The sequence below is a fragment of the Choloepus didactylus genome, chromosome 5, assembly GCF_015220235.1.
Source record: "Choloepus didactylus isolate mChoDid1 chromosome 5, mChoDid1.pri, whole genome shotgun sequence".
In the NCBI taxonomy this organism is placed as follows: domain Eukaryota; kingdom Metazoa; phylum Chordata; class Mammalia; order Pilosa; family Megalonychidae; genus Choloepus; species Choloepus didactylus.
The window spans coordinates 2,051,055-2,073,972 of NC_051311.1; the positions used below are offsets into that span (position 1 = coordinate 2,051,055).

General features: G+C 45.8%; 1 protein-coding gene across 1 annotated transcript; it reads right to left on the reverse strand.

Annotated features, from left to right (window-relative positions):
- Positions 1 to 4,293: 4,293 nt before the first annotated feature.
- HACD1 (3-hydroxyacyl-CoA dehydratase 1) lies at positions 4,294 to 22,620 on the reverse strand. Its single transcript, XM_037837659.1, has 7 exons — positions 22,416 to 22,620; positions 14,324 to 14,441; positions 14,123 to 14,141; positions 13,960 to 14,048; positions 11,498 to 11,619; positions 7,296 to 7,474; positions 4,294 to 5,496 (listed from the first exon to the last, which is right to left on the reverse strand). Exons 1-7 carry the CDS (start codon positions 22,553 to 22,555, stop codon positions 5,414 to 5,416), a joined length of 750 nt encoding a protein of 249 aa, XP_037693587.1. The 5' UTR covers positions 22,556 to 22,620; the 3' UTR covers positions 4,294 to 5,413.
- Between the last annotated feature and the right edge of the window lie 298 nt (positions 22,621 to 22,918).

Genomic DNA, 22,918 nt, shown 5'->3' on the forward strand with positions numbered 1-22,918 from the left:
AGACACTGTCACAAATCAAGAAATAAAACACATTTTTACAGCAATCTCCGTTTTGCATTAAATACATTTTAGCAGGCAGAGTAGCACGGTAAGAGTATACAGTGATGGGGAACAGAAAGCTGAAGTTAGTAAGTCTGTTAATTAATGTTATGGAATAGAAAGGTCAAGTTAATAATCTGCCTGGAAATGACACATATAAAGAATTTCAAACTCCAGTCTTCATGTAACAGAGCAAAGCATATTAATTTCGTAGTTGAAGAAACCCATGGCCTTATTCCAAAGCCAAACTCCTATAAATTAGACTAAAAGGTCTTCTATTCTTAAAATACCCACATGCTACTCTGCAACCAAAATATTAAAAAACAAAAACCCTAGAACATCAAAGTTAATAGCACAAATAATGGAAAATGCCAACATTCCTGCAAAAATAAATCATGAGGAAACATCAAACAAACCCAAACTGAGGGACTTTCTACAAAATGACTATATTATACTGCTAAAAATGTCAAAGTCATGAAACAGGAAGAAAAACCAAGGAACTGTTCTAGACTAAAAGAGACTAAAATGAGGTGACAACTAAATGTGACGCCTGACTGTGGACTGGACCTTGGCTGGAACATATGTTTGTATGTGTATGTACATGCATGTGTGTGCATGAGTGAGCATATGTGTGTGCATTGCACATGTGTTTATGTGTGTGTGCATGTGTGAGTGTGTACATGTGAATGTGTGCGTGTGCTCACGCATGTTTGTACATGTGTGCATTGTGTATATGCATATATATGTATATGTGTATATGTGTGTGCATGTGTGAGTTGTGCCTATGTATGCATTCATGTGTACATGTTGCACATGAGCATGTGCACATGTGTTCATGTGTGTACACATGTGTATTAGCATGTGTGTGCATGTGTACATGTGTGAATGTGTGTGCATGTGTATGTGAGGCTTGTGTATGTGTGCATGTGTGCAAACGTGTGCATGTGTGAATGTGTGCATGTGTGAATGTGTGCACATGCATACGTGTGTGTGACTTGTGCATGTGTGTGAATGTGAATGCATGTGTGTGTGAGCACGTACATGTGTGCTCGCACACACTCCTAAGATTGAATGAGGTCTGTAAATTAGTTGACGGTGTAGTAATTTCCTGATTTTGATCAGTGCACTGTGGCTCTGTAAGGGATACACACTGACGTAAGTAGGAGTTTGTGTTTTCAACTTATTCTCCAATGGCTCATAAAACATCAACAAGCAGGGAATTCCAGTGAAGCACATAAAGGAATCTTTTCTACTCTTAAAATTTTTCTGCATTGAAAATATTTCAAAATAAAAATGACAAAAATAATTTTAAAGCTGTAACAGAAACACTAAAAAAATTAAAATTTCTAGAATTTTTTTTTACTTAAAGAGTGCTAACTGTGGTAAAATATAAATATAATAAAAGTGGGCAATCTTTTGACATAAAGCACATCGACAACACAAACTTCCACCACTACTTCCAGACTAGTTTCCTCGTCCCATACCACAGCTCACACCCATTTAGCAGTAACTCCCCATTTACCACTCCCGCCGTCCCTTGTAACCACTACTTTGTGTTCTTCTCTATGAATTTGCTTATTCAAAGTATTTCATAGAAGAGAAATCATACATATTTGTTATTTGTCCTTTTGTGCCTGGGTTATTTCACTCGACATGATGTCTTCAAGGTCCATCCACATTGTGTTGTGTGCGAGCACTTCCCCTCTGTCACGGCCGAGGAGGCTTTTGCAGCCAGAGGACTAAAGGAGGCGCCGGGCAAGGTCTGAGGTGTGAGCTTTCATTCCAGGTGAACTCACGGGGAGCTGCTCTGAATGGCGGCCGGCTCAGAGCTCAGTGTGCGGGTGCTGCGGACTCATCAAGCCGGTTACAGGGGCTTGAGACAAAGACATTCCAGGGGGTAAGAGAGCATCAGCCTGCAATCGGGGTGGGGGGGGGGGGGCTTGTGGCATAGGGAGGGATCGATTGTAGTCAACAGGGAAGACGGAGGATTACATGTTACCTGGTAGGTAACAGTGTCTCAGGGAGATCGGGGCAGAGGTGAGCTAGAGATTACATTTAGCGCCGGAGGCCTGGTTCTACAAGGAGAGGAGGTCAAACCTTAACTGACCTAGGTCATGCAAGCTGCTGTGTGCACAGGCTTCAAGGCCCTTGGGGAAGGCCCTGAGCCCGGGGCTCCCACACTTTCTTTTTTATGGCTGAATAATAGTCCACTGTATGGAGAGACCGCATTTAGTTTATCCACTCATCTTTCGATGGACACTTGGGCTGCTTCCATGTTTTTGCTATTGTGAATATTGCCACTATGAACATTGGTGTACAAATACCTGTGCTTTCAGTTCTTTGGGGCATATACCTAGGAGTGGAATTGCCAGATCATGTGGTAACCGTTTAACTTTCTGAGAAACTGCCACATTTTTCCACAGCGGCTGCACCATTTTACATTCCCACCAACAATGTCTGTGGGTTCCTATTTCTCTGCATCCTCTCCAATGCTTGTTATTTTCAGATTTTTAATAATAGCCATCCTAGTAGGTGAGAAGGGGTATCCTTTTGTAGTTGGAATTTGCATTTCTTTAATAGCTAATGCTGTTGAGCATCTTTTCATATTCTCATTAGCCATTTGAATATTATCTTTGGAGAAATGTCTATTCAAATCCTGGGCCCATTTTTTTATTGGGTTGTTTGTCTTTTTTGTTGTTGAGTTGCAGGAGTTCTTAATATAATCTGTATATTAAATCCTTATCAGATGTATGATATTTTCTCCCATTCTGTAGGTTGTTAGAATATATTTTTAAGCTTCATATCTAGAAGACCTACTTATGTCTATTTAAAATATTTTGTAAATTTAGACTAAAAATATAGGCAAATTGAATTTTTTAAATGCAATTTTATTAAGAAAATTGAATTTTAAGTTAGTATAAATTATCAAACTATGCTACTCTTACTTTTCATTATACCAATTATATATATATATTTTTTTTTCCAGGCTGATGTATGTAAAAATAAAATACCTCTACATCTTGCATATTTCTTTTAAAAAATATCTTTAATATTGCTTTTCACTATGATTTTTTCCTTCAATGTTCCCTTAATGTTTATTTAACAGTTATAACTGATTTTGACCTCCTCATAAACCAAAATGCTGTCTTTTTACTGTGCCCAGTTCAGAGAATCTACAGATGCCAAGCAACAAAAGGCTTTGGCGAAAATGACTTTCTTTTATTCTGGTTATCAGGAATGTGGCAGTATTAAGAAGTCAAGATTGTGCAAAGTGAAAAAGACCTCTACAAGCTGCACAGTGCATCAAGCTATAATGCTATGAACACTCAAAGAGAAAGACTAGAGTTTAAGGAACGGCACCAAATACAATTTAAAGTTGCCACTACCAAAATTTCTTGGCATATGTTTTTCGAATGCCAGATTCTACAGGGCTGATGAACTCGGGTTTTATTTAGCTCAACCCTGACTTGCCTCCTGAAAGGGAAGCCAAGGCACACAGGGAGAGCTTCAAAAGAAGGCGAGTGCAAAGGAATTTCACCTACTTTCCCTTTTAGGCATCAAGCTTTTAGCACTGCATGTTCTACACGAGTGACAGCCTTGAACTGGTTTAGAATAGAAGATATTGCAGATAAACTAAATGTGAAGTTTAGATGTACTTTCAAGCTCTTAATATAGGTTATCCAATAGTTTGATGCTTTCTCATTTTTATTAAAGTTAATCAAGATACTCTACAAGTTAAAAGAAAAACGAGCATCACAGCTGCTTGAACCGAGTAAAAGTTGAATTATTGCAAATTATTTTAGGAATCAGATTTAAAATATTTATCATAAGTCAGGCTTCCAAAAAGATAAACAGGTGAACTTCTTATGCTCTGTCACCAAAGGGAAAAGCCCCCTGAAAATTTCTTCCATATACAAATTCAGGATGAAAAACTGAGCAATAGCATAAGTACAAAAATTAACGCTGCTACTGTGGGAATTTGTAATCTAATGCATATTGCTCATTAAAACATTCAGCTGCATAGGGCATATTTAACATGTAATGTAAAATATAAGACATAGCACCTTTTAATATCAAGTTATTTAGAATAAAATCATTTGCCAAAAATATTCTGAATTACACATTACTATGTGAAAAAATTTGAAAAGTAGGTGGTAACACAAAACAAATGATTTTGAAACATGTAATATATTACATGTTGAATGTAAATGTAAACAATACAGAACACTGAAAGTCAGAATTATACCCACATATCTATAGTAAATAAGTTTATTTTCCTTTGAAGTCACATGTTTAATATTCTCTCAAAACTCACCAGTGAACGAGCACCCCTTCTTGCAGGCGGAACATTTTTGAAGGACATCCTTACGAAAGAAAGTGGCGGTAAAGAACCCCCGTGTATCTTTCTACTGAACATGTGGAGAGGGGCTTTATCAAGGGACTTTTTGCTACACATGGAATTCCGAAGGAAATGAGACTGTTCTAGATCACACCCCAAAACTTTTAGTCTCCTAAGTGCCACAAGGGACGCTTGTGACCTGACTTTCCTGAGAGGACCCCATGGTGTTGTCAGCCTTTCTCAGCCAAGGGTCTGGGGACAGCGGGATGTGCAGACCCCAGGTTGTTACATTGTTACAAGTGGGGGAAAGTATATGCCTATATTCTTTCTGACCCCTTAAGTTAACTTCGAAAACACTGTCCTTGAGTGGTTAATCTAAATAAAAATACATTTTCTTAGTGGCGTGAGTAATGTCAACAGCCTAGGCTTATTTCCCAAAAAGGCTTCCCAATTGTGACATCTATTTGGATGTTTTTGTTTGTCTTATGCTGCTCCTTAATCAATGTCCAAAGTTTGCCATAGCAAAAGATGTCCATGCTTCCAAAAATTCATCCTAATTATCAGTGCAGTCTTAGAAGCTGAAAGAATAGACCCCGGGTTCAAGAAATACCAATACATTTTTCACGGGTAATTACAATTTTGTATTTACTCTCATTTATAAAGATCACCTAAGTATCACTGGAAGGTTTCATAGTGTTAAATCATTAAACTAATTTCTAAATATCGATTTAAAAAGCTTTGCACAAAGGCTGCAAAAACTTCAACAAAGTTAGCGAAATTTTTTCCCACGTTATACAACCAAATTTTGTCTTAACGATCAACATATATCAAGGAATTATAATATCTGCACGGCTCTTGTGGAAAACGGATCTGGCACATGTGAAGACAAATTCTGGCAACTACCACGCATCTCATAGTATACTTTAAGAAACAGTACAATCCACGACACGTCATGGAGCTGTTTTTTCTTGTTATTAAAATTGGACTCATAGGGTCCTGGATATCGTGGAAAAGCACCTTGTTTGCACGGATCGTTTAATCATCCTTTTCGACAATCACCTCTCCATGCAGCACCTTTCTTCTTTGACGCAACATATGAAAATAGAGTTGTGGAAACACTTCATAGGAGAAAGAAAAAAGAAAGAAAGAAAAATAAGCTATTGCAAGAAATGATTTATCCGTGAAACGAGCACCCGCGGAGCGCGGGGAAGTTGGAGAGTAAGTGCAGCGCCCACCACGGCCTCCCCGCGGCACCGACGCGCACGCCCCAGGTGCGGAACGTTCTGCTGCTGGTTTCGCAGGAAGCCTCAGTGCCTGGTTCTAAAGGCCCCCCTAAAGGCCAGGGGGGCTGCGCGCCCCACCCCGCGAGGCTGCCCCTGGAGCCCCACCTGCCGCCCCTGCCGTGCCCCCCGGGGGCCCTGCGCGCGCCTGTGGGTGCCCCGTCCGCACTGACCACGACCACGTGGATGGGGCTCCAGGGGTCCCGGGGCGAGGGGCGGGACGCAGTTTAGAAGGGAGGGGGCGCTTCGTGGAGGTACCCTGCGTGGGGGGCGCTGCGTGACGCCGGCACAGGGCCCCAGCAGGAGCCCCCGGGCCCTCCCGGGGCCGCCCCCGCCCACCCACGCAGGGAGTCCGCGTCCCCGGCCGGCGGGCACAGGGCCGTCGCGCGCCCCGCAGCGGAGCCCGGCGCGGGCACTAGGCCTCGCCCGAGGGCGGCGATGAGCCGTGGGCAGCACACGCGGCGCCGTCCCTGGGAGGCGCGCGCGTGACGGGCACCGACCCCGGCCCCAGCGCGGCGGAGAACCTAGACCCGCCGGAGGACCGAGCTGCGGCCGCCCGCGCGCAGAGGGTCTGCGGCTCAGGCCCGCTCCCTGCTCCGCCGCCTCCGGGGCCCACGTGAAGGCTGCGGGGCTGCAGGGGCAGGGGTCGCCCCGCCTAGTGGCTGCGCCCCGGGGACCCTCAGCAGCCGCCTCCTCTCCCTGGTCCGCAGCGGCCTGGCTGGCGGGCGGGATCCACGGGATTGCGCTGGGGTCCGGACCACTCGGGAGAGCGCGCGGCTCGGCTCGTAGGCCAGGGACAGCCACCCGGGGGGCTCACGGCAGGTTTTAACTTGGGACTCCCTAAAGGGTGGAGCCCTCAGGGGCTGGCCGGTTTTATGCCACCCCCTCGAGAGGCCATCTGTCATATCCTGTGTCCACGCGGACTTCAGAGGCCATCAGCTTTCCTTGTTTCCTTTTTTCCCCACTGACTTCAAAGTCTCTTAATTTTATTGAGAAGGGCAAATAATAGTCTTGCTTTCCCCTCATACTTCCTGCTAGTGACTATGGAAGTCTGGCAACAGCTATATTGCTGTAACTAAATGAAGTGGGTGAAACCTCCCCAGCCCTTGGCAGCTTCTGAAAGGTGAGGAGTCGCATTACTGAAAATATTTTAAGAAAACAGCTTCATTATTTTCAAGCACGTAGAGCAGCACAAATAAGACTAAAAAGTACTTCTAGATGACTTTTCCAAGTATATACTTAATGGAAAGAAATGAGCTGAACTTTTTTTTTTTTTTGGAGAGAATGTTTATATTCAGTTACACAATTCTAAATATTTTTAAATGCTCACTGATGCATGCTTTCATTTCTTTAAAAAATAAATCATACTAAGCTTATTTTTAACCAATTTCGAGAAAGCAATTACTTGCATATTACTTTACTTGTTCTTTTCTCTCCTAACTAGTGAAAAGTCTACTGACTCACTCCCCTTTCAATGATTTCTAGTTATGAATAACTGTAGGCTGGAATAAGAGGTTTCAATGTATTGGTAAGCAATTATTTCTATATTTTTCTCCTTGCCTACTAAACTAGCTTATAATTATGATCCTTTCCCAAACTCTTTCATAAATTAAGTCAAGGTACTAATAAATACTTACGTGGTATGTATGATGCCATGGTTATTAGAAGGAAATAATAGTAGTCAAAAGAGACATTGTATTTGTTGGGAAGTCTTACTGAAAACATTCCCGTTTTCTTCACATATGGCAAGGCAGCATATATTGTAAGAAGTTCACCAGCAACTCCGACAGGGTATAAGATGATAAAAAAATTATATCTGGGGAAAGAAAAACCTCAGAGAATTATTTTTCAGTAATAATTATTGGGGTTTATGTCACAGTTCTTTTGCTACTACTCTATAAAGACTTAAAAAATCCCTTTCCTATCCATATTACAATAACTTCACATAAGAAGGTCAATTTTTTCTACTTTAATCATTCACTTATTAATTTGATTATCATCCTTTTCTCATAGCAGTTTCCATAAATGGCAGGCTCTTGATAAAATAAGAAAACATTTTACAGTATTGACATATGCATTTTAAAAAACAGATGTAGTGGTTTTTTTTTTGTTTTTTTTTTTTAAGTATCACAAAGGTAACTTCTTCGACACATGGGCTGGTACTGATGGATTTTTTTCCCTGACACGAGTCATTTACTGATCAATGCTGTGCTTAAAAAGACCAGTTTTGATCCTAATTTTATATTGAAACCTTGAAATTACCAAAGCCATTCTTATTAAGAGCCGTTTGGAATACTGTTAGTGGTTACTAATGTAAAGACAATGACTCGTATGCAGAAAGCTGATTCCACTCCTAGAGCAGCCGTGACGACTAATGACATCTCGACTGAAACTGCCTCGTAGCAAAACCAGGAAGGCAAATCACTGGCTGAAGCCCCGCACAGAAGGAGCCGTTTAAAGTGGAGCTGAGGAAGTCAGATTCCAAATCCAAAAGCAGAACTTGTTCACTTGTCCTGTAGCAAGTTTTCTAAGGTGAAGAAAGGCAGGCACCGCTCATGCCCACAGCTGGGGGACCTCACATCTGGGTGGGAGCCCACAGCTGGGGAGACCCCACATCCGGGTGGGTTGCCAGCAGGAGGAGCCCAAAGGGCCAATGACAACTCAGTTCTCCTTCAAAGAAAATGTTTTTTTCTGCAAGTCTGTTACTAATAACGGTTGCCACAGAAAATTAAGGTCACAATTTTGATGGAAAAAGAAAGGAATCAAATTTTTCTATATTTTACTTAATCATTTTGCTGGCATTATGAAATATTTGTAAAGAAAATCAAATTAGTTATCATAGGAGCTTGGAGACAACTTCAAAATCATCTTATGCCTGAGTGCCAAGGATGTACTAGGATAAGAGCCTGGGAGAGGGGCGGGATTATTTACTAAACTAGATGAACTGGCTAAAAAAGAAGAATGGACGCTCTGCCTTCCCTGACTATACCCCCTGGCCTGGGAGAGACCCCCACTTTCTCAACAGTCTTGTAAGGTTATATATAATTTTGGGGGTAACATTGTCCTTTAATGGGAAAAAAAAAACACCATAGTCTAGTACTCCTACAATTAACTAGTTTAAAGCCTTAAAGCCAGTGAAATTTTTTAATGAAATGGGAACAATTATATCATTTATTTGACTTTCTATGCACTTTAAAAAGATTGTGAGTTGTTCACTGTCTCTAGGTTCTGACAGCAATTATGGGAGATTTAAGTGCTCATCAGCTATACTCAGATAAAGATACAGTCTTCTGTGAACATTCCTGATTGTCCCCTAAAATTTTTTGGTCAGACTACATTTTTGAAGTTAAAATGGAAATTAATATGAAAGCATTAACTCAACATACAACCACCTAATTTGGGGACACGTTTTCCAGGAACATTTACTTCAATTATATAAATAGAATCAGGATTCAGAGCATCCCAGTAAGCCAAACTATTTATAAATAAGAAGCCTTTATTCAAGGGAGTCTTATTTTAGAATAACAGCTACAACATTTAAACATAAATGCAAGTATTATTTGAGATTATTTAATAGGGTTGGTAAATATATTTGGATACCTGGGATCGTCAAGATATTTGACACAAAACATAATTATTAATGACTATGATTAATTGACATGATGAAGTATGTTAACAAATGCATTTCCAAGTCGAAAGATTTTATAACACCTTATTAACAATAAGGCAATTGACAAACTGCAATTTTTCTAAACCGCAAATGCAAACATGCTCTGGCAGGTTTTCAGGTTTTCCAAAAGTTCAAGACATGCAGATGCATCCGAAGGCAGACTGGCAAATGCCCAAGGCCAGTGGCCCAGAGCTGCGTTCTCCGTGCACCCTTCCGTCTCCTGCAAGCAGACTTGGTAAATGCGGCAGGCGCAAACCAGCGTTTTTAAAGTCTCCAGAGGCCCCGGAGGCTGGGGGCACCCCATGTGGCACTGCCCGCATTCTGGAGTTAGTGCAGCTACGTCCCAAACCGACACCGTTAGGAGGCCCACCCCTGAGGTGAGCAGCCCGAGCAAGAACCAACCAGACACGTGGAAAGGCAGTGCAGCCTGCCTAGGACAGGCGGCTGAGCCGAACGGTAGCTTTAAAGCACTTTATATGTCAAATGTAAGCCACAGGTGCCTAAAAAGGAGCAAGAGGCTATAAACAAGTCGAAGAACATGTAACACAATTAATAATGATTATCCTTGCCTTCTAGGATAAGTAATCTAAAAGCTTTTTACCTTCTTTTTATTTACATATTCTAGTTTACTATACTTGAACATGTAAAAACGTTCGTAATGAAAAAGGAGTAACACTGTTTTCTAACGCCAGGCCTCCAGAACTTGGGAACCTAGCCCGGGTCTGGCACTCAGGAAGGATCTTCCTCAAACAAGCTAAGAATGCATTACCATAAAGATGCGAGTCCTAAAAAATAACAGAAATACAGAGCCAGCATGATTTGCGAGATGGGAACCTAGATTCTAGCAGCTCGTGCACCGGGACACACACAGCAGGTGTGACACGGCCCCACCTACAGGTGAAGGACTCACACCTGGGTTCTCCGAGTTCGGTTTGCATGAAAGGTCTGGGCGGAGGTTCCCCAAACCGTCAGGCTCTGGGGGAGGGGACGGGGGCAGGAGCAGAACCAGCAGTTCGCCCTGTTTGTGGATTCTGCACAGTGTGGACTTGGCACAATGCACACTGATCACCTCAGTCATTTCAAAAAGCTTAAGAATGAAAAGAAAACACATACGACAGAAAACTGGCTTTGGCCCCCAACTGGGGGTGCCCTCGCCCTCACTGCCCCTGGCTGCCGCACCCAATCGCGTTTGTCTCCGGCCCCTCGCCTCAAGGACAGACTCCGCTTTGTCCACACCCGCGACCAGACACCCAGCTCTGCTTGCTGTCACTGCCACCGCGATGCAGAGAATGCAGTGAGCACATCTACACTGGCTGTGATCTGCACTCAAAACGGGACTTTGTAAAATGTCAAGTTACTCAAAGAATTCAAACAACTGGAGAAAAAACACAATAGTTTGCTTTAAAAAATGTTGCTTTAGCAAATTCAAAAGGACAGAAAGTAGATTGCACGTTGGGAGCTGGAGGAAGGCTGGGGAAACAGGCACAGTTTCTGTCTGGGGTGATGAAGACGCTGTGGTCGTGGATGGTTCTAGTGTTAGCACAATATTATAAATGTAATTAATATGACCGCACTGTACACGTGAAATGGTTGAAATGTGAAAATTTGTGTTGTGTATATAATGCCACAATGAAAACTTGTTTAAAAATCTGACTTTAGGATAGATATATTTAAAGTTCTTGAAATATAATTCAGTCCAAATCCCAAATACAATTTCAAATAAAGTTTGACTTTAAAGAATTAAAGTCTATCTCTGAGATCTAATGCAAAAAAAATTGGTATTGTGTATAAATAAGATACTAAAAATAGTGGAAAGATTGAACATTAAAATTTAAATCATGATATTATGCCATATTTTTGGCACAGTTATTTAATATAAATCCAAAAACATATTTGATGCTTTCCAAGGAAAATTACCAATTCAGAGGTCATTAAAAGACAGTAATATAACTTGCCTTGCACTGACGCCACTCAAAATACACACTAACATGCCTCATCCCGGATGGTTAAAGGAAGCGGTTAGAGGGCAACTTTGAACACGGCTGACATCCAAGGCACAGCAGCCCGGCCTCGTGGGCCAACACGCAGATTCCAGCTCCCCGCAGCCAGCTCCAGACACACAACGGGCATGCACGGGGTGGGAGAAACTAAACTGCGAGGCATCGCCACCTGGCCCATTTAATGAAGTACGGCAGGTGGTCGAGAAGTCTGAATGTGTAGAAGGAATAGCGGGTAATCTCCGTCACCGTCCACGCGGCCAGGAAGAGCCCCACGCTCTCCTCGTTCTGAATCTGCAGAAGCACAAAGACACCCCACTGTCTCCCAGCCCCGAGAGTGCCGCTCAGCAACGATACTCCACTCTCGTTATTTATTTAGCTTCCATTGTAATGGGATATGTTAGGGTTGGAAATTTAAGGCAATACAGGAAATGTACCACAGTCACTGTCCCATAACTCACTATGAAACTTAAACTTGTCCCTTGTACAGGAGTGGTCAGATACTTACTGATCTCCCTGCCTCGCCCTCCACCCCACCGGGAACTCGCCCTTCCCTCCTCCTTCCCATCAGCCATCGTGTCACAGCCTCTACTGAGCTCTGGCTGTGGAACTGGGCTACTCTTTCCAACCCTGGGCCCTTCTCTCTCATCCCAAACACCAGCCCAGGACAGCCTTCTAAATAGTCTCCACTTCTGATCTACCTCATGGATGGCAATTTCCTCTTAAAAACAAAACAAAGAAGCAAACAAACAGAAAACAAATTGGAATCAGCTATTTCTATCACTTAAAAATCCTAACACTTGACCTGATCTTTGAGGGTCTTCACCATCCTAGGTAAAAATGTCTGCAACTTCATCTGCAATCACTCAATCCCTCCACTACACCTTTCTCTACCAACACCAAACTCTGCATTATTTCCAGAACATGCTCTGAACGTTTGTGTCTTTGTATATGCAGTTCCCTATAATCAGAACATTATTCTCCTTACTTCCCCCCCCCAAACTCCCTCTCATCCTTCAGGACCTGGCAAAAACATCAGGTCTCCAGAAAACTGGTCCCAAAGCCCTTCTCACCCTGAGCAGAGATAACTGCTCACCTATGTTGTTCTCACAGTACTCTGTGTGCAGCATAACGCTTGCCAATTTGTGCTAACATGTGTCTGGCTACCTCGTGTCAGCATAGGTATGTTCCTTCCTCAGAAAGGCCACCTTCCTCTCCCCAGGGAGACAGGCACCCAGGTGTACCACACTGCGTGCCCGGCTCTCCTTTCAGCAAGTAGCACCAGCATAACTAAATGAATACCTGTGTGGCTGCTTGCTCCACATCCCTCCCAGCTCCAGGCTTGCGTGGTTGGAACCTGGTTTGAATGGCCAATGGCCATCTCCCCGGCCCAGGGTCTAGCCGGGAACAGGGGCACAGCGCCGTCTGCTGAATGATTCCACGCTGGCCTGCCCAAATGCCCGACCAGTGCCCGGGAGCCAGGGTTGCCTTGTTTGTTTTTGTGGATCCAGAACGAGCCAATGTCACGTGTACAGAAACCACCCGATCAACAGTGGCTGAATTTGTGAAAGGGTGATGGTGGCGGGTGCCAGGGGGAGCTGTTGTCAGAAGAGATACGGCATTGTCTCCAGGTGGACAGGTGGAGACCCCGAGGACCCAGTTCTCCCTCCAGGACCAGCGGCCCGGGCTCTCTAACTCCCGGCTTCTGGGTACCGGGGACCACCCCATCATCATCTCTCCTTCCTGAGGTTGGAGCCCAGCTGGTGCAGCCACCTGCTGTCTGCAGCTGCTCTCTTACTCTGTCCTGGTTGTGCTCTGCGTCTGACCTGCTGGGCCATCCTAATGAGCACACAGTGTGGCTCCTGTGTGGCGTCCTCCTTGCTTAGGGACAGGGGCTGAAGTCGCAAGGGTGGGGGGTCAGGGAGCTGCCCCCAGGCGGGGGTCCACACATCCAGCAGGACGTGGCCGAGATTAGTGACCAGTGCAGGCAGAGAGGAAGGGATGGGGCCAGACATCTGTCCTTGCACAGACAGGAGACAGAAGGCTGTCGAGAAGGCCAGAGGGCAGGCCTGGGGGTGTTTCTGCCCCGAGTTGACGGCGCCTCGGCACAGTCAGCCTGGGGGGCCTCATCCAAGAGGCGCAGCCTTAGCCTGGCCCAGCTCTGCCCCACATGCTCCAGGAAATGTGCTTATTTTCCCTTGTTTCCCCTCAGGCTAACCCTGCCAACAGCCAGCGTGGCCTTTTCCATCTGCTCAGGTCTGCAGAAGCTCCGTTACCTTCTATGTCTGCTGCGACAATACTCACTGCTAGATGACAAGAAATGAACTGCTTAAACCGACTATAAGATATAATCAAAGAGAACACACCTGACTTCCCCAGAAAAGAAGATGTTCAGTTAGCTATTTGACAGAGGAGGGATATTAGTTTTTAAAATCACAAAACGCCAGTCTGGTTTTGCTCGAGTTTTGAAGTCACGCTATTCAAGCCCTACGCCAGTGTCCGATCCCATGGGCACTACAACCCAGTCCTTCTGTCCCGTAGCCCTGCCTCCTGAAACACACGTGTGCTAATGTTTTAGGTTCCTGTGGCCTAAAAGCCCTCCTGTGTGCTGCACAGACAGTGTGTGCCACTTACGGGTTTCACGCTGTGGGTGACAAGCCACACCATGAAGATCCTGGAGCTCACCTGGACCCCAGTCACGAGCACAGATGTCGGCACAATTCCTTAAAGAGATACACAGGTCAGCTGTGGCCTGAAGGGCAGTTTACTAAGCACATCAAAAATTAAGCACACTCACCAAGTAAGCAGTGGACTATCTGTAAGCAAACAAAAAAGAATCACAGGTCAATAGCATAAAACAAAAGAAATCCCAGTTACCACGGCATTAAATCAATCCACAGGTGGTATGTAACCAGCAAAATTGGATGGATTCGGCCCAACAAATACATTTTCAAATCAGTATTACAACAACGGAAAAATAGCATGATTGAAGACTTACCTCAAGCAAGGCAAATGTTTGGAAAAATTTAAGTGTCTTCTGAATACTTTTATATAAACCTCTGTGTGTTCTTTTTTCCATATAAAAACGTACCATGGCAATAGCTAGAACCAACCACCTAGGGAAAATAAAAGTAGTTTACAAAATTCTATCAAAATTAATACCACTGGACTTTCTGAAGTGCTATAATTGACAAAGTAGCAACATGTCTGTTTTATCATGCTCTCAGTTCATTATTCTATTTTATTAAAAAAAACACAGGTAATAATGAGAAACATTATTTCTTATGCTGACCCTGATGAAGAGAATATAATGGAGAATAACAGCATACAAATATAAAAAAGTGTCCACTATTTTTGGTTCCAGCAAATAAACCAACAGACTGAAGAGATTAGGTTTATATACCCAAAAGGTGATCAAAAAGCATTTAATAATTATATAAAAGTACCTTGAGGTAAAAAGCTGTCAAAAACTGTGTGAATAAATACGTACTTCATATAAATATAAAATTATATATAGGTCTACAAAGTATAAATAGAAATCTTTAATAAGAATCTCAGTTAATATTTACATAGTTCTCACTAAATAAAAACAATTTCTGTGCCACAGAAGGAGCATGTACAGATCAGATATGAGCCTGTTTTCAAGGAGTTTGTTTTTAAGAAAGGAAAAGCACACCTGCCCTCACTGTTCAACTTGCATTTGTATGTTCAGTGCAGACTCTGTGGTGGGCTTCTCACCTGAGGAGAGGTCATTCTTCCGTTTTCCCTAGCAAGTGTAAAAGCCCTTTGTAAACAGTTGCCTCCTCCGCAACTTCTTTTTAGCCTTTAATAATGATACACCATGGCAATCAGTAGCTTAGGGATCAGAGTCGCCAAAGTGTCCAGTTAAACAGATTTATGCCTAAGTAGTCATACAGTTTTAACTGAACGAAACAACACTGAGGAAATGGGCAAATGGCTGTTGAGGATTCCAGACTGAAATGGACGAAAACGCAAGAGTAACCACGAGGAACGGCTGGACACCTGGGCTCCCAGGCACCCCCACCCCCCAAAATCCTGAGGAGGAGCCGGTGAATGTGGGAGAGAATTCCGACTCCGAAGTGGAGCTCTACCGGTGACGAAGACCCAACACACATACAACCAGCACTCTTTCTGTGTCCGAGACACGGGTCACACGGCCCTCGGCCCTCGGCCGAGCTCAGCCCATGTTCTGAAAACACCTGCTTGTGGCCTGGCTCTCTGTGCCCTGAGATACTAGCAGGGGGCAGTGCCCTGTGTGTGAATTACAGAAGACGTGTAAAAACATATGGTAAGTACTTTCACCAGCAGTAGGGTGCTATCTAAAACAAAACGTCTGGAGCAGCTAGGAAAGGGGGAATGATAATCTAATAAGAACACACAAGATAATGAGAGTGATCTTAATGAGATGGGAATGCTCAGGTGTGACTATGGTTCGTTAATTTTCTTTTGGTACAGTAGGAGTATTTTGGAAGGAATGAAGCTATTTCAGGATATTTGTTTTTCCCGTTGCTTTGCTTTATTTTGTTTGGAAATGTTTTTTTTATTTGATAAAGTAATTTTTAAAAAAATAAAAATAAATAAACAAACAAACATGCCTGAGGACACTGCTTCCAGAGAGAAAAATCCTCATCCTCAGAGACATGAAGCTACTGCCCTGAGAGCCCAAAATAGAGCTGAGGCCTCCTGACCCACCCTGGGCGCTTCTCACTGCCCTCCACCCCGACCTCACACCCCACAGGTGCACTCAGCAACGATGGGGACTAACCCCAAATCCTGCACACGGCTGACGTGCTTGTGACGTCATTGTCCCCAAAGTTCAGGTCCCCGTACTTCTGATAAGAAAATGAAAAGCTTAAAAAGATGTTCCATTTTGCATTTTTCCTACACAGTTCTCTATTTTTCAGGCAAATCCAGTTCAGATTTTTATAAAAGATGAATTTGAGAGGTAGTTATTAACCTACCAAAGAATTCATCCAAGGATTCACATAAAAGGCAAGATCTCTACAGTTTTTAATATCATTATACAAAAATTCGATCCCCGCATTATATTACCAATCTCTCGTGGCCCCCTAGGTGGCAGTGTTGAACCAACTAGGAGAGGATCACACTGATCCCACAGACACTACCTGTTTGAAATAAAATAAACAGAAAGGACCGTGGAACCCTCTATTCCGATCTGATCTGTTCTTCCAAAAACGTGGCCGGGAGCTAACTGAGCTCCCTTCCTCTTCCTGCCTAGGATGACAGGAAAGTCTCTCTCAGGGCCCTACGTTTAACCAGCTTTACCCTCGCTCCACCTTTCATCCATCGGTTTAGTAATTGTAATATAGCAAACCAAAAAATCCCCAAAGCAATCAGGAATTCTTTACTGGGAAGTTCTGCTTCTTTAAAATACACCAGGACTATTTGTTATATGAACCCAAATGGATACACTCGGTCCTTGGTAAAACAGGCTCTCTTTGTTAAAAGTAAACACGTGTTCCACATGTAGAAGAGTCTTGCTTCCCTGCTTAATTCACGCATTCCTCCATTCATTCTCAGGTGTAACATTTATCACTAAGCCAAGGCTGTGCTGGATGCTGGGGAATGAGAGACAAATAGCATAGGTCTTGCTTCAAGGAACTCTTAAATTAGTGTTTGGACACAACAGAGTGGTGTTATAACAAGACATGCAGTTGACCCTCAGTGGTTGCCAGTTCTGTATTTCTGAATTTGCCTACTCGCTGAGATTGATTTGTAGTCCCCAAATCAGTATTTGCAGACATGAGCAGAGTGGCGAAAACACTGAGTTGCACAAGGTGCCCGTTCCCGGCTCTGCCTCCTGGTTGCAGCTCTCCTAGTGTGCCCAGTGTCCTCGCATGGTCTACTTAGTGCCACATTCTTTGAATTTTTGCGCTTCTTGTTGGTGATTTTGCTGTTTAAAATGGCCCACACGTAGTGCCGAGGTGCTGTCTAGTGTTTGTAAGCACAAGGAGGCTGGGATGGGTCTCATGGGAAAAATAGGCATTAGATGAGCTTCCACGGGTGTGAGTTGCAGGGCCGCGGCCATGAGTTCCAGGTTAAGAAAGCACCCCTTATTTCACGAGCTCCAAGTACCTGCCCCTCAACATGACGCATGATTAAACTGGCATAAATTTATGTTCCGAGGCTTTGTTAAAGTGTTGCTCTAGAAAGTTCTGAAGGCAGTGATCCTGCATCTAGATGGGGTTAGATGGGGCAGCCTCAAGAAGGCTGGGAAACAAAGAACTCCCCAGGGAACGGTCGTGTACAAATTTATAGAGGAGGCAGAGAGATAAAAGGTGATCTAAACAGAAAGGCCCAGCACACAAGGTGACACACTGAGGCTGAGGCAGTGCGTGAGGAGAGGCTCCCTGAACCTCACCTGTATTTCCCCGAGGGGCAGTGCCTGGGAGCTGGCTGATCGGTGTTCCTGGGGACTCAAGTGCACTGAGGCAGGTGACATCGATGCCCTCAACCCCGACCCAGCGGCCGTCTTCTCTTGCCACCTGCCTGCAGCCACCCACCCGGACCTGGCTGAAGGAGCAGCTCTGGCCTCCAGCTGCCTCCTGAGATTTCTTGGAAATCACCTGCTCCACGAAGAACTACCTTATCTACACTTACACCTCCTTTTTTTAAAAAAATTTACACTCTAAATATTTTTATCATAAACAATTTTAAATACATAGAGAATGGTACAATGAATCCCCACATGCCAACCACCAAGCTTCAGTAATCTTCTTACGTAAACTCTTGTTTCATCCAGACCCCTAGTCACCTGCCTCCTTCCTGAGCCCTCTCCCCAGATTATTCTGAATTAATCCCAGTCATCATCAAAGTTTCATTCTGTATCTCTAAAAGAAAAGGATTGTTTTTAATAAACATAACTACAATAATGCTATCTGATGTAAAAATATTAACAATAATTTTGTAATATCACAAAACAGCCCATCTGGGTGCAATTTTCCTCAATTGTCTCCTTATATTTTTAAACGACTGAAATAAGTTTCCTACGTTATAATTAGTTGATATATCTTTTATGACTCTTTTATCTACAAGTTTCTCCCTCTCTTTCTTTGTCTTTTTCTCTCCTCCTCCCTTTCTTTTTCTTGCAATTTATCTGCTGGAGATACTGGGCTGTTTGTCCTGTAGAGTTAACCACAGCCTGGAATTTGCTAACTGAACATCCACACAACATTTATTACGTTCTGTGCTTTGTATTTCCTGTAAATTGCTAGTTAGTTCTCAGGGCTTGACCAGATTCAGGTGGGATCTTCTGCAAAGGTGAAGCACAGGTCGTGTTGTGTACTTCTATAAGGCGTGCACAGTCCCTGTTGTCCTACACTTTTGTGATGTTAGCAGTCATCGATGGTCATTGCCGAGCTCCATTAGTTTAAGTTATTGAAAGGGAGGGTATTCTAACTTCCTCGCCCCTTCTTTACCACTTGGAGGTGTGCACCAGGGATGGTCTTCGGCTTTCATGCAGTCTGCACTTTCATATATTGCTTGTTGACATCCCAAACGTCCTTTCCAAGACCAAATGTAGACTTTTGTTTGCAGCCAAGAAACGCGTATTGCAAGTTAGTGCATGTGGGCACCCATGCCCAGGAAGAGGTAGGCTGAAAATCCATAAAAGAAAAAACATCCTGATAAGCTGGACTTCAGAATTGAAACCTTCTGCTCTTTGGAGACACTGTTAAGAGGATGAAAAGCAAAGACACAGACTGAGAGAAGTATCTGCAGATCACACATCTGATAAAGGACGTGTATAAAGAACTCTGAAAGCTCAATGAGACAACACACAACCTCTCAAACAAGGACAAACAAGTTAAACAGACACTGTACAAAGAAGATATGCAACTGGCAAGTTAGCACTTGAAAAGCTGCTCAGCACCATTAGTCATGCAAATTAAAACCACGGTGAGGTATGACAATACACCTACCAGAACGTCTAAAATTATAAAGACTGATCACACCCAGTGCTGACCAGGACGTGTGGCACCGGGAACTCAGCTGGTGGGAACCACTTTGGAAAAGTTTGACAGTTGCTTAAGAAATTAATCATGTGCCTACCAGGCGACCCAGCCTTGCCACTCCTAGGTATTTACCCAAGAAAAATGAAAGCAGTGTCCACACAAAGACTTGTACCTAAATGTGCAAAGCTTTAGTTCTAATAGTCCAAAACTGGAAACAACCCAAGAGTCTGTCAATAGATAGCTCCGTACAATGGAATATCAATCGGCAATAAAACATATGGCTATTACTGAACTTTTGGGAAAAGTACACACATAATCAGAAGGTCCTGCCCGAGCCTGGGGTGTGGTGCGCTGTGAAGTCATCCCACGAGTACTGGGAACTCTCTCGAACAGTTCCTCGTCCTGCAGGAAGTGCCTTTTTAAAGTGACCACCAGGCAGAGGATGTAGCATTTCTGAGCGTCCACTGTGTGCCTGGGGCCCCGCTGAGCCCCCCACAATCTCATTTATTCCTTGTAATAGTCTAATTAGTAGCTGTGTTATTCCAATCTTACAGATGAGAAGATTAAGGTCAGTGATGTGCTTAACAACTGGTCCAAGTCTACCAGCTAATACGGAGTGGACACGGACACAGAATCTGCTACCAGCAAGTACCATAAAAATTCTTACATCTTTTAAAGGTGTAATTCTACTCCTGGGAATTTATCTCGAGGAATGAATTCAACAGAAACAAAAGCAAACTGTCACCAGGAGCGTGATTTAATCGGCCATCGTACCTTAACTCTAGAGTGCTATGTAACCACAGAGCATAATTATGAAAACTATACAGAAATATTTGCTAGGATATTAAGAGAAAACAGGAGTACATACAATAAGAAGATACTGTATCTACATCCTCTAAAATACGCATGCATGCATCCACTCCTCCCTTCCTTCCTTCTTGAACTACCCAGTGAATACTTCCACTCCCACGGGGACAGCAGACAATAAACACGACAAACCAGCACGGCGTGCTGCCCAGGTAGCTGGTGGTGTATGGCGTGGCCCGGGCACGCCGTTGGTGCTGCGGCAAGGGACTGCATGAATAAGGATGGCAGGAAAAGCCTCTCGGACACCTGAGGAAGTTAGGTTCCCGTGTGCAAGGTAAGAAGGAAAAAGACAGGTGTTTTTTACACGTTTGATATATCCTAAATATTTTGTTTTCAAAGCTTTTTAAATTTAATAAACACCCTAAAGTTCAGCTAAAAGAGAAATTAAAAAAAACAAACTAGTTAAACAAATCAAAAGGTTGTTGGCAACTCTGGGCTGCCCACCCCACCGAGTCCAGCTCTGTCCCCATTTCACCAGCACAACCTCTCACCTGAGCTGCCACCACACCGTCCCCAACACCACCTCTGTTCAACCAAGAGCAATTCCCCCAGGCTCACCACATCTCACACCTAGCTCCTAGAACTTCTCCCTGGAACTCTTAACCCTCTACCCATGCATCCTGCCCCTTCAAATCTCAACTCCTCTAAAAGCCTCCAGACATCAGTTACATGGACCATCCCATTTACCTTACCCTGGCCTTAAAACCCAGATGAAAAAGACAAGGTCCCCTGTCAACACAGGCAGGGGGCTTCCTAATGCAGTCACTTGCAGGAGGGAGGGAAGGATGAGAATACAGGGCCAGAACACAGGACAGAGCCTTGAACCTGCCCTGGGTGGGCAGGAAATGTCCAGGGGCAGCCTGGGGATGGCGGAGCTGGGCGGGCATCGGGGCCTCTGACGACAGCTCAGCCCCCAGGTAGCGCGGTAGTGCGGGTGACACCACCGGCCCCGGGTTTGCGATTTGACACGGTGACTTGGCCTGAGACACGGGGAGTGGATGGAGGGCAGGTGCTCTGCAAAGGTTTTTCACCGGACTGGACTGACCCTCCAAGCAGAGCCCGTCCTGCCTGGAGAGGCGGCAGCTGCCTGGCCTCAGCTGCGGGCCGGCGCTCGGGGCGCTTTCCCTTCTTTCCAGGGACACGTGTAGCGCCCGCTCTGGAGTCACCTGGGGGAAAGCCATCTCTGACACTTGCTGGCTGTGCGACCTCGGGCCCTCTCTTGGGGGCCTTTTCCCCTGCGAAAGGCAACACTCGAGCCTTCCTCGCCGGACTGGAGGGGCTAAAAATGAGGCACTCCTGGAAAGTGCCTCCCAGGCCGGGCGCGCGGCATCTGGAGAACTCTCAGCAGACGGGGCTCTGCTGCTTATGAGTCGCGCTTGCTCTTAGTGTCACAGGCGAAGCACCTAGCACAGCCCACTTACCACACCTCTGTCATCCGCACTTCTCTACAGGTCCTGGAGAAAGTTTAAGATACTGAACTTTCCCTCACATTTGCATAGATTAATAATACTTCATGCAATAGTGAGAAAGTGACTTTTTCAAAAGGCAACGTGATTTGCACACGGAAGAGCACTCCCCCCCCAGGTTTCAAAAAGCAGCTGACCCCGAAGGCCCTTTGGCCCCTCTTCCTAGAGCGACAGCGCTCCGGTGACCTCCGGGAATCGGTCATGTTGGCCACGAGTGCCGCGCTCCGCCAAGTCAGGGTTTTAAAAATTCACCCCCGAGTTAGGAGCTCCGGGACGCACTATTATTTAAAACGAAAAAAAGGCGCGGGGAAATGGACAGCAGGAGCTCGGCCCCGGGACGCGCAGCTGCAGAGGAAGCCCGTCCTCCGGGACGGCGGGGGACAGAGCGCCGGGCGGCCCCGCATTCCGGCCCCGGCTATACTTAACCGCGCGCCGCGCTGGGCACCGTATTAGGTAATGCCCAGCGCCCGGCTGCCACCCCCGCCCGGGGCCCCGCGCCTGCCCCCGGCCCAAGGACCCACCCCCGGCGCCCACCCCGCAGCCACCGCAGGCACGCACCCTTGTCCCCCGGCCCCGCGTCCGTCCCAGGCGGCCCCCTGTCCCACCCCCGGCCCCGGCCCGAGCCCACCCTGCGCGCCCACCGCGGGCGCCCACCCCGCGGCACCGCTGTCCCACCCCCGGCCGCGGCCCAGCGCCTACCCCACGCGCTCCCGCTGTCGGGGCTGGGAACCGAGGGTGCCAAGAGGCCGTGGGGCGCACGTACCCCGCGGTCATGGCGATGTTGTAGAAGGTGAGCCAGACGCTGGCCGCCCAGCCCCGGCGCCGCCTCTTGCCCGCGGCTTCCCTCTCCTCGCCGGCCTCCGGGGCGCCGCCCTGGGCCCCGTCCTCCTCGCTGGACGCCATGCCGGCCGCGCACCGGGGGAAAGCGGCGGGAGGGGAGCGGCCCAGCGCGCCGCGGGAGCTCCGCAGCCCTCAGGCGCCCCGACTGCCGCGCAGGGGCTGCTCCGCTGCCCGCGGGAGGAAGGAGGGGCGCCCCGGCCCCGCCCCGCCCCCGGGAGCGCCCCCCGCCCGCGGCCCTCGCGGCCCCGCCCTCGGGTCCTCGGGGCGCTCGCGGCCGGGTCCCCTACCACCCCCACCCTCCTGGAATGCGGGGTCGGCCTGACGCCCGGTGCCGGGGCTCTGTGGGGCCTCCGGGCGATTAGTCGGGACACACCAAACCACGTGGCTTGGCGCGGCCTTGCAAGGTGGGTTCTGGGTGCAGACAGG

Bases quoted from the DNA above. Each gene is read 5' to 3' on its own strand.
- HACD1 (XM_037837659.1), bottom strand. From the start codon at position 22,555: ATGGCGTCCAGCGAGGAGGACGGGGCCCAGGGCGGCGCCCCGGAGGCC. The intron at 7,475-11,497 runs GTGGCGATGCCT...TTCTTTCCCCAG, and splicing joins TACTTCATTAAATGGGCCAG to ATATAATTTTTTTATCATCT. The intron at 5,497-7,295 runs GTAAGTATTTAT...TCTCCTATGAAG, and splicing joins CATGGCATCATACATACCAC to TGTTTCCACAACTCTATTTT.